Source organism: Phalaenopsis equestris, unplaced genomic scaffold (assembly GCF_001263595.1).
Source record: "Phalaenopsis equestris unplaced genomic scaffold, ASM126359v1 Scaffold000025, whole genome shotgun sequence".
Taxonomy (NCBI): domain Eukaryota; kingdom Viridiplantae; phylum Streptophyta; class Magnoliopsida; order Asparagales; family Orchidaceae; genus Phalaenopsis; species Phalaenopsis equestris.
This window is the reverse complement of record NW_018164467.1, coordinates 672,299-684,410: the sequence shown is the minus strand read 5'-3', so window position 1 is coordinate 684,410 and position 12,112 is coordinate 672,299. Positions and strand designations below refer to the sequence as shown.

The 12,112-nt window shown below is 36.2% G+C and overlaps 1 protein-coding gene across 1 annotated transcript in view; it reads right to left on the bottom strand.

Annotated features, from left to right (window-relative positions):
* Window positions 1-10,104: 10,104 nt before the first annotated feature.
* Window positions 10,105-12,112, bottom strand: part of LOC110018567 (thioredoxin-like) — a 27,484-nt gene continuing 25,476 nt past the window's right edge. The window contains exon 2 of the mRNA XM_020715915.1: window positions 10,105-10,767. Coding sequence (XP_020571574.1) covers window positions 10,430-10,767 — 338 coding nt within the window. The 3' untranslated portion in view covers window positions 10,105-10,429. The remainder of the gene's footprint in view (window positions 10,768-12,112) is intronic.

The window sequence follows — 12,112 nt, the reverse complement described above, 5'->3', positions numbered from 1 at the left end:
AGAGCGGTTGAAGCACTTTCAGCCTGTGCGGCTCATTCAGACAACAGTCATCTAAGTTTACCTCCAAGATGAAGTTAATCTGAGGGAGAAGCCGGTCCACAAAGACTGCCATACTGGGCATGTTTGGTCATCTACCCAATACCATCATGGGAATATAACCTGCATCAATCATCTCACCAGATTCCTTGTCCAGAGGAAGGCCACCGTCGGATTACAGAGATTTACCCTCTACCCGATGGTCTAACTACATCCCGTCGACGTAAGCTCCTTGGTATTGATCGAGGGCCAGCGACCAGATTATGTCTATCAATCGACAAAATTTGGTCGAACAGATCATACCGATCAAAGGATGATGAACTGAATGGAAGTGTTAAGGATCAATTGACCTGACAAAACCAACAAATCTGGCTGATCAACAAAGCTCGTTGAAGTCCTACTCAATCCAGTTGGTCGAGCTAGAGGTCAATAAGGCCCTGGATCCACAAGAGTAAAATACCTATAATAACATGTATGGTCTCTACTTGAATAAGGTATAAATATAATTTCATATGTTATATCTCATGTGCCTATAAATAAGGGATTATTTCATGAATAAAAAGATTAAGCAATTCTCTCATTCTAATTTTAATTGTTATGCTATCTATATCTCTTTGTACTTCTCAAGACTCTATTTCTTGGGCGTAATTTATTGAATAAATTCGGATTCAACAACTTTTTTGTCATTTTATTGTCTTTTTCAACTTAAGGTGTTCTTAAAATGATCGATTTCACCTCACAATGATCCATTAGACTCTTCGTCATCGATCATCAAAGACTCAATAAGTAACCTTATCGAAATACTTCTCTCTCTCTTTTGTTTCTAATCTTGATCAATTAACCAAAGTTATTAATAATCATCATTATATTGAATCTTAAATTACACCTAACAAATATCACAATTTACCAACCATGATAAAAATAAATAAATTAAAAATATCTCGTGTTATGTGTGACCAGAAAATCTCACATCGTCGAGCAATGATAAGCCATCGCTGGAGAGAGATTTTCCCCATTTCGGTCGGCCAACCAGTCTCTAGTTCAGCCTCCCTACTTTGACCTCGTTGAGTCAACCTTCCTAGTTAGACCTCCTTGGGTCGGCCACCTAGCTCCAGTCGGACACCCAACGCCAACGTCCTCCAACGCTTCAAAATGACAAATGGACCAAAATATCCTATACTTGCCACCTTAAAACAGGGATGTTATTGAAAATTATTTTTCCTATTATCCCATTTTATAAATAGGGACTATTGGCACGTGTAAAATGAGGGCTCTATCTCTCCCTCAACCTCACATCGTAGTCTGATTTTTGTGGAATAAAAGCGACCAAAAAGTCTGTGAACACCCTTATTCCCCACCCCCCGAAGAGGGAAACTATTTCTCTCTTTCTTCTTTCCCCGAATTTCACGCTTTATCCCTTTGGCATGTATGGCAAACAGCTCGTTGTTCGCGAATAGCTCGTGTTCGGCTTGTTAAGAAGCTCGAATTCGGCTCGTTAATTTCGTTCGATAAGTTAATGACTCACGAAGAGCTCGTGTTCGGCTCATTCGCTAAGTTAACGAGCCGGACACGAACAATACAAACAAATATTTGTTCGTTCGTGTTCGGCTTCGTTCGTGTTCGACTCGTTTTGGCTCGAAATACTACTAACTAATTATATATATATATCTTTGATGAGTAGTATTTTTTAAAAATTTAATTGGCGACAAGGCTATAAAGATTTATAATCAATTAAAAGTATTAATGAAGAAAATAGAATAAAAATTATTAAATTTGATTCAAATGATGTTTTAAATATTGCCCCAATCATTAACATCTTATGGCTACGTGATTAGGGTTGTCAAAATTACTATTTGTTCGTGAATGACTCGTGTTCGGCTGGTAAGCAAACAAGCCGAACACAAACACACTTTTTGAGCTCGAAATATAAACGAGCCGAACGCGAGGGCAAGAGCCAATGGACAAATTTGACATCCTAAAAGGTACGGTGGATGTGGATAGTGTTACCAACAAAAAGATGAGTTTTTTGAGTTGGAGAGCTCAAACTAGAGAAAGAAAAAGAAGAAAAAGAAGAGGAAAAAAAAAAAGAAGAAAATAAGAGAAACAAGACAAGAAAGTAAGCAAAAAGGCATAGAGAAAAAAGAAAAATGAGAAGGAACAACCTCTTTCACTTTCCAAGAAGATTCCTTATGAAAGAACAAAAACATAAGCATCTTTTCTTTTGCTCTGTTTGCTTTTCTCAAATGAAGAGATATAAAAAAGAAAAAGAAAAAAATACAAAAATATTCCATCCTCTCATTTAAGACTCTCCTCTGAGAGGGGCAAACAAAGCCTCTCCTCCAGGAAAAGCAAACATAGCCTCTTCTCCGGAATGAGCAAATAAATCCTCTCCTCCGGGACGAGTAAGGAAAGCGGCTCCTCCGAGACGAGCAAACAAAGCCTCTCCTCTGAGACGAGCAAACAAAGCCTCTCCTCTAAGATGAACAAACAAAGTCTTTCCTCCGAAACAAGCAAAGAAAGACTCTCCTCTAGGACGATCAAACAAAGACTCTCCTTCTGGATTATTTTTGTTCTTTCTCTCTTTTTTTTTAAGGAGTCGTCAACTTTTCTATCGTCTTATAATTCTTTTTTCCAAGTAAATCTATCTCCCGAGTCATATGAATGATCTGGAGAAGAGAATAATCAAAAAGAAATGACATACAACATTGAAGACAAAGAAGAGAAAGAACATGGAGAAATTTCTTGAAGTAAACTTCGCGTGATAGCTGAGCGTATGCCCAAAATGAGATTGGGTCGAAAATGCCTTGGAAGCATATCTGTGAAGAAAACCCTATGAAAGAAACCCAAAACCAGAGATTCAAGTGTGAGTACTTTTTCTGGAGTCAAGCACACTGCCAAAAGTACTTATTCCTTTAGCTAATTACTCGTTGAGGGATGCCCAAGAAAACCTCTCGATAAAAAGGATCTTGCTTATAGAAGGGTGAGATCTAGTTATTTGAGAAACCAATAGATTTAAATCATCTCAAATGAGAATCCCGATGTTTTTAACATCTATACCGGGCCATAAGGAAGAAGGTGAACCACCGTAACCACTACGGACAGTGACGCCTAGGCATGCAGGACACACGAGACAATATCAACAATTTATCAAAAGAATTGACGAGGCTCAAAAGAGGGTAGTCAAAGGAAGGGAGGAATATCCATAAAAGGTAGAGGCAGCCGGGTCGGGGTACCATGGACCCATCATCCTAAGCTACTGGAACACTAAATAGACTTGAATTTGAAGGTAGTCGACCCAACATGTCCAGAGATCCCTCAGTCAGAAATCAGTGAATTATGTCATTCATGGGAACGTCAGTAGCCTTAAGATCAAAGAAATGAAACTCTATCATATAACTATAAGGGGGAGCTCCAAGAGGTGAGACTTATACCCACCAACGTGGCAATGATGTTGCTGGAAAGAGGAGAAAGGGGAGGTTTATCTACAAAGATAGAAACACTCCCAATAAAAGAAGTTACGCCCCATTTGGGCCAGGAAGCCTTCTAACGACTTTTGCATTCTAGACAACCTCCTATGTAAAAAGAAATGTCAGACTAGTCGGAATAGAGGATTGAGAGGACCTCCTCGGGTGTATGTAAATGATGTAGTTATATATAGCGATTCTTAGATTTTGAGGAAGCCATATTACACATGATGGGGTGTATAGTCATTCCTTTTAAAATTCGGCCCAAAGGTCATGCGTGAAAATAAAGATAAGTTTTAAAAATCCTGATAATTTTAATCTTAAAATTTTGATTATCTCATTTTTTTTATTATTATGATTTTGAAAGATCTAACACTTTAGGTCCTAGAGAGCCTATGTTACATTTAGCGGTGTTCCAGACAAACCAACAATAAGAAACGCTAAAAAGAAAGGAAAGAACCTCAAGCATGTAAACATGCAATAGAAAGTAAAAACACGCTAAAATATATAAAAATGGCAAGTGTTGTTGGGTCGGCGACATATACCGGGAAAAATAAGAAAAGCAGCCAACCACCACATAAACATACATGTTCCTAATTCTATACAAGAATGTAAATTTGGACATAAGGTGCAGAACATTTGCTTGCTGCTCTTGGTCCCTCATCACGTGGTTTGATGTTTCATGCGCCTCGGAGTCTGTGCCCGTACCTTAGTTCCAATACAGACACAATCCTAAACTCTAGTAAATACATGATAAAATAAAAGACTAATGCTGCAAAAAAAGTATTAGCATGGGTTAATATGCCATGCATATGAGTTATGCCTGACATGAGGAGCTAAGCAACACCTGCAGAAAAGAGTTAATATAAATCAATACAATGCTCCTCCCTGTTACACGTGAGTGTGTGTGTGTTTTTAGGCGTGACTCCCTAAAAAAATAACCGACCTAATATACACTGTTTAGGACAATCAAGCTAGCACAAAACAGTAGTCATGTGCCAAAATACTGTTTATTAACCTAGCCCTAGCCTAACACACAACCTAATGTAAAGTTTCCTAACCAGCATCTAAGTGCATATGATAAGTCTCCGGACACATATGACTTTGACAGGGTCGCCACACTAGTTCCGTTCTAAAGATCTAAGGGAACTAAAGTGGGGTCACCAGGATGGATTTTTAAAAGGCTTTGCCTTACATAAAGCCAAACTTACTATTTGCATAATCTTGAAATTATGACAGATATTATAAGAAGAAAACATATATTTTTTAAGTTTCAAAATAGGGTTGTTAAATACAGACTCGTAACATGCAAGGAGACTCAAGTTAGATCCCTTGAATATTTAGCACAGTCATATTATGTCGACCCCATTGTAATAACTCGCATTTCTTGTTGGGATCTACCTGACAGACAATGCTCATTCATCGTGACAATCCTGGCAAAAAATGCTCATTAAAACATCGTGACCAACATCTGTTCGCTCGTCTATTAGGTCTGGCTCGCTATCAAGCACACATGCAAATGAAAATGCAAACAGACAAAAAATGTAGTGGTGATGAGTATGTCGTGAAGGCACTTACTTAGAAGGTATGAGCGCACCACGGAGGCATTGGCTCAAGGGGGTGAGCATACCATGGAGGCATTTGCTCAAAAGGACATCGGCTTAAGGGATGGGTGTGTTGAAGCAGCAGTGACCCGAAGGGAATAAGGTGACTAGCTCGAGCAAGAACACTAAGGAACTCACATCCACTTGAGAAACTAATCAAAGTGAGCATATTGAGGAGGCATTGGCTTGAAGGATCGAGTGTACCGTAGAGACATTGACTCAAAAGATGGGTATGTCGAGGTGATAATGACTCGAAGAGAATATGGTGATTAGCTATGTTGATCTCATTTTTGGTGATATGACTTTCCTTTTGACTTAGGATCTAGTCATATGACTTTCCTTTTGACTATCATAGAAGCCTAGTGATGGGACCCACCCTTTTAGAAATTCAAGTCACTTCCTGGCTCCCTTGTGGAGTCTTACATGGGTGGTCTTCTACCTCCAACACTTGGGTGGTTGAGACTAATATGGTGAGACTCAAAAGTAGTTCCCATAAGAACGTGAGGCCTTAGGGGCGCACTTTTTGACCTTAAGTGGCATGGGCACCTCCCACTCACTTCACTTACACTTCACTCCCTTTCACAAAAATTGCCTCAAACCTACCCAAATTTCTCAAAATTATCAATATCAAGTCTAAACTTCAAACCCAACTCCAAGGCCAAGTCCCATGGACCCCAAATTCAAATTCACATTTCAAACCCACCATAATCCAAAATCCAATACAATTCTACCAAATTTCAAGCAAAAAATCTAAAATTACCCAAACCCAAATTCAATCCCTCGTCAAACTCTGCCAAAATTTAACTTTAAACTCAATCCAATCCAATTTCAAGCTCAAAATTCAAAATTGTCAAGCTCAAATCCAAATCCATCTTAAATCCACTTCAAATCTACCAAGATTAATGCAAACCACCAAATCCAATCAAATTTTATCAAATTTCAAGCTTCAATCCAATTTTGCTAAATTGACATTCAATTTCCCTCTTGACAACCCCTAATGATTCCTAATACCCATAGTTGGTTTTCGGGTTCTCTGTGATTCGACGCATAATACTACCTCGGTACACCCTCAATACCACGACCAATGCCACTGATTCCGCAAAACCAGGATAACACCTAAATACCACCTCCAATAACATTACCCTCGCGGCTTTGCAGAGGCATCCTCATTAACACCAAAATACAACCCGAATAACACCACCTAAACTACTCAAAATCTAAAAGCTCCTCCTCACACTCGTGCAAGCCACGAAGAGTACATAAAAGGAAGGACCATTTAAGTGAATTAAAAGACAACTAATGGTGAAACTGAAGGAGGAATGAAGGGCTTAAATTTGAAATTTGGAACTCATCACGGGAGCATAAAAAAGGAAATTATTGAATTGAAATTGGTCATGAAAGGAAGGCCAACAAACCTCTCTGTTGACTCACTCCTTCTGCCTCAAAACCAAAATCAAAACCAAAACCTTACCTCAGCATGACAAAGAGACCACCTTGACTTAGCCTATAAAACAAGCCTCTCTTCTCAGTCAAGAAGAGAGAGACAGATCAATCCTGGTAAATTTTGACCATTTGACTTCAAAACAGTCCTACACTCAGACGACAAAGATCCCCAACCTCCTCAAGCTTTAAAACAGACAATTAAGCTTTGATTTTTCCATTGAAAACCAAGACAATCTTGGCCTTGAAATTAGCTCAACCAAAACTTCAAAATAACCCTCTCAAAAGCTTTAACTTGCAGGAAAACTACTTTCTCAATTGAAATTTCTCCATCCCAAGCCCTCTAACATAGCTCAAGTCAAAACCTGAGCAACTTTCTGAGGGAAATCCTACTTAAACCTTGTCTAAGAGAAGACTAGCAATTGAAGGACGTTCTTGGGACTAAGACGAAGCTTTCAAGCAAACACAATAAAGGTCTCACCTCTTGGGCAAAGGTATAACTCGTAAACTCCATTTTTTGCCTCAGTTTAAACCTTTGTTAAACAAATGAACGAATCAAGTGCACTTAACCATATGGATTTATTCATAAAACTTAGATAAAGGTTTAGGAACAAGCCGTCCTAAATTTAGTTGAGAATCAACCTAGACCTTAGGCTTAGAAGGTGGGCAGTTCGTGAATAGGGCTTTTTTGGGGACGATGAACGAGCACCTTCAGATCGCGTGTGTTCGGAACGAGCGGCCAGGATCAAGTGGGATAATAAAGCGGTTCGACCCAGCACTCTCAACCGCAGGTTAAGGTGGCACACACATGGAAAGTGCATCCAACAGTGGGCGATGCGTGGAGACTTTTGAGTCATTGAGGATGAGATGGCGTCGCGTGTTAAGTAGGAAATTAGGTTATTTATTTATTTATTTAACTTCAAAAAATAAAATCTAACTTCAAAAATTTATATCTTGGTGTAGAAAATTCACAAAAATAAAATAAAAAATCTCTACGCTCAGCGAACAGAGGAGGATTTAATTGATTTAAAATTAAAAATATTTGCTTAATATTTAATTTTAATTACATGTTCCTCCTAGACCATATGAGTACTGCTTGGGGTAATCGATTTCACAAAATGATTGTGATATAGGTGGCTCAATACACACAGGATGAGGAAGTTGTTGGAGATATGATTGAGTTGCGAGAAGAGATTGTAAAACATTAGTTAATGAGTGATTATTGAATGCATCATATGAAGACATATTATCAATTTATTTTTATGTTGACTCTTTTTAAATGTTATATCTATGGATCCTGTCAGGATTGTATTTATTTTATTCATTGCCATTAGCATATTGTATTTGATCCCGCTTGGATGGCCTCCTAAGCAATTACGAGTGTTCTATACATAAGTTTTTTTACATGTAATTTATTTGGAGGTCTTTGATGAGATATAACTTTATGGGATATTTTGGATGGCTTTTATGTTATTATGTTTTCTGACATATACAAGTTTGGTATCAAGGCAATCAAGACTCCTTTCCGATTCATATGATCTAAGGGGTTCTTCTAGAGGGCCTTTATGTAAATATATTTCCAATATAAAAGTTCGGTAATAATTTCTCAAAGAAATCCAATATCCCCTTATTTCAAAGTCACCTACCATTTTATACTAGCAGAGTATTCATTTATTTATATTAACTCTTAAGGCCTCCATTCTTAAAACTTTATCATTGTATTATTTATTTTATTCTTGTACCTTTGTCATTATAACATTAATGGAAGCTCATTGCATGCATTAAACTCTAGTTTATCATGAAATATGAGTTCAAGGACTTCTATTGCCTCTAGTTTCGTACACTACAACTATGAATTACAATGTTGTGAATTTACATTATGACAAGAAGCGAGCTATGAGGGACAATTTTATAGGTGTCCCAAAAATAGATCAATAGATGACTGCAGGTTCTTTAGACGAGCTGACGACTTCAAAAAATTTACTTCAAATAGTGAAACATTGTTGACCTCACGCTTGGTCAACACGTCATTCTCCTCAAAGATCTAAAATGAACTTAAAATAAAACACGTAAAATGAAAATTAAATGAAATTAACTTCAATCAAACTCTAAAATTGGAACTTAAAATTTGAAGTTTAGGTGTAAGACATAAATACATAGGAATTGAGTGGTGTGTATGTAAATCTTCCTATATTCAAACTTCAACCAAACAGTTCTTAATACGAAACGACAAGTTGTTCTGGCACTAGAAGAAGAAGGCCACCAAGGCACCAAGTGCGACTGACATGGAAAAGCCCAATTTAATTTCCAAAATAATCAACATTTTGAAACTATTTCTACCTATGATCCAACATAATCTTTCAAAACATTCATAATAACAACAGAAGTTTGAAGTGGCTATTTTTTAATGCTATAATTTATAATACAAGTAAGCATATATATTGTATATGAATAATTGGTTGTCGTGGGTCAACGATAGAGTTATGGATCTTAATGACCCGAACATAACTAAAGGATATTTGAAAAATCACATCATTCAGTTTTCATCACAGGCTTGGCCCATACATTTTTCATACTCAACAGACTCACTGACACTATCTGTCAAACTGACCTATCGAGATGGTCTGTCAAAATGACTTGTCGAAAAGATTTGTCAACAACCAACTGTCGAAGTGAAGATCATCATTAAAGAACAAACATGCATGCATGTCCACTTATGCGCCAGTCTAACATCCACATCACCATCCTCTAATTGGGACATTGTGTACAAACTACGTGTAATACGGTATGTGATTTTCTTTTCTTTTCCCTTTTTGTGCGGTCAAGGAAGAGGAGGATCATCTATAATTCATATAAATAGATGTGCCCTTTTACCCCCTAGGAAGATAAAGAAAAAAAAGTTCTATTCCTCTAGGATCTTCCTCCACATCCTTGTATGATCGAGTTCATAATCTTCACCTATTTTCTCTCAAACAATATGGGATACTACACACACACACACAACTAAAATTTTAGCTCATAGTTCAACTCATTTGGCTTAATTCGAGCAAGAAAATTAATTAACCAAGCTATAACCACTGAACTAAAGCTCTCAAAGCTGCACTACAGACAATCTTTTTTTTTTTAAGACAATAAAGCTAATTTTTGATAGTGTTAATATTTTTATGATGAATTAAAAGTCCTTAGGAATATTAAAAAAAAAAACTAGAAATAAAAAACTCTCTTGTATTACTTTTTTCCTCTTACACTTAACAATTTAAATCAAAACACTAATCTCTCATCTTAAGAGACAAAAATCATTCATCAAGGATATTTCTAATGTGCTTGTAATCAACCATCAATTGATTTATACGATGGGCACCTAAATAATTTTAAATCTGCAAACCACACTGCTTCTGGTTTTCCTAAGGGTGAAGGAAACGGCCATGCTGCTAAATTTTAATGCCAAAGAATACAGACTTGAATGAGTGAACATTTTTCTCTGAAAGTAACTAAATAACTTATATTTGCAAAAAAAAAAAAAAGATGGAAACAACTTAAAATTTGCATGGCACAACAAATTTGAATCAAATTTATATATTCAGAAAATCAATAATATCTTGCATAGACTAAAGCTAAGCAGCAGTACCAAAATAAATCTTCAAATTCTGGAATGACAAAAAGCTTACAGAAAAGATTCCAGAATTTGTCGTAATGAACTCCCAAAACATCTCAGGCAACCTCCATAACCTCTGCAGCATTGAAGAAACTTAGGCCAACTTTATCCTCCATTAATATGGACACGGACAAGCATGAAGAAGTTCTTAATAGATCTCTAGTCACAATTGCATCTACAATTATGCAATTTTAGAAAAGTTACTGGTAAAAGATAACATAAAATTTAAATTATGTATCCAAATATGCCTGAATAAATGTGACCAAGGTCGTTTCTGGAACAGCCCCTATTACTTTTTCTACCATAACTCCGTTCTTAAAAATCAGAACAGTTGGGATGCTTCTGATTCCATATTGAGTTGCTATGTCTGGGTTCTCATCAGTGTTGATCTTGAAACATCTCATCTTTCCTTCATATTTCAATGATAAATTGAAGATTACAGGATGGATCGCGCGGCATGGTTCACACCATGAGGCCCAAAATTCAACAATTGCAGTTATGTCACATTCCAATACTAGTGATCTCCAGTTTGCTTCTGTTACATCTGGAACTGCAACTTCAAACTTTTCTAAAATAGAGAGAAAATATTGAATTTAGTTAAAAAAAAAAAAAGGCATTTGCATACATACCTCCCAATTCCTATGCATTTACATATCTAACACCGAAACTTTACTATATACATTTATATCAGCCAAATCATATTATCACATAAGAAATACCACTATTTTAACTTTTAGAAGTGATTAGCTCTTTTGATGCATAAGGTGGCATATATTAAAAATTCAGATTTAGGTGTTAGATATGTAAATACATAGGAATAAAGTGGTGTGTTTGTAAATCTTGCAAACAATAAAAAAAAGGGGTGAATTGCCTATTATTGTTGTTGCCTTCACATGAAGTTATTAATAGAGTATCTCATGACATAACTGAATAGAATCTATGCTGGTAGATGAAATAATCATTGATAATACCCTATTGAGTGATTTATTATACCCAAGACTAGTTGATGAGAGATGTTCAGAGGGGCAACTATTTCAAGATTGGTTGATAAACTCTGCATAATAGTGAAGTTAATCATTTATAAATTTAGGGTACAACGAGAGACTGACTTGTCTTGTGTAAATTCATTGATGAAGCATCCCTTAAGACACTCATTTACTTGTATAAGTATGGAGTGAATGATCATTACTATTTTAGCATTTTATTGAATCATCTCTCTCTCTCTCTCTCTCTCTCTCTCTCTTTAATTTTGAAAGTTGTTCTCAGCTGATTCAGAAAAATCCCTATTGATGATTCTCAGCTTGAATGTTATCAACAGGGTAAAAACTACTATTCTCATAAATTTATATAGACCACCCAAAACTTAGATGAAGAAATTTTCTGTGGTTCAAGTGTCATTTATTTAACTATTGGGCATAGTCTGGAAAACACTTATTGGTGGTTTAGAAACAAAAGATGTTCTTTCGTGTATAGTACTTGATATTAATCCTCAATGTGTTCTCTAATATTCTTAAGAAGAAACTCATGCAAATCTATTTTATGAGACTTGTTACTCTCGCCCTGCTCAAAACCAGCATCGCTAAGTAGTTTATTTTAGGGCTGTCAAAATGGCTCGTTGTTCGCGACAAAATCCCTTGTTGTCCGCGAACAACTCGTGTTCGGCTCGTTAATTTCGTTCAATAAGTTAGCGAGCCGAACACGAACTAGGATGTGTTTGTTTGTGTTCGACTCATTTTGGCTCGAAATACTACTCATCAAATTTATATATATATTTATATATAGTAGTATTTTAAAAAAATCTAATTGACTATAAGGCTACAAAGATTTATAACAAATTAAAATATTGATTAAGAAAATAGAATAAAAATTATTAAATTAGATTCAAATGATGTTTTAATATAAATAATAATTTT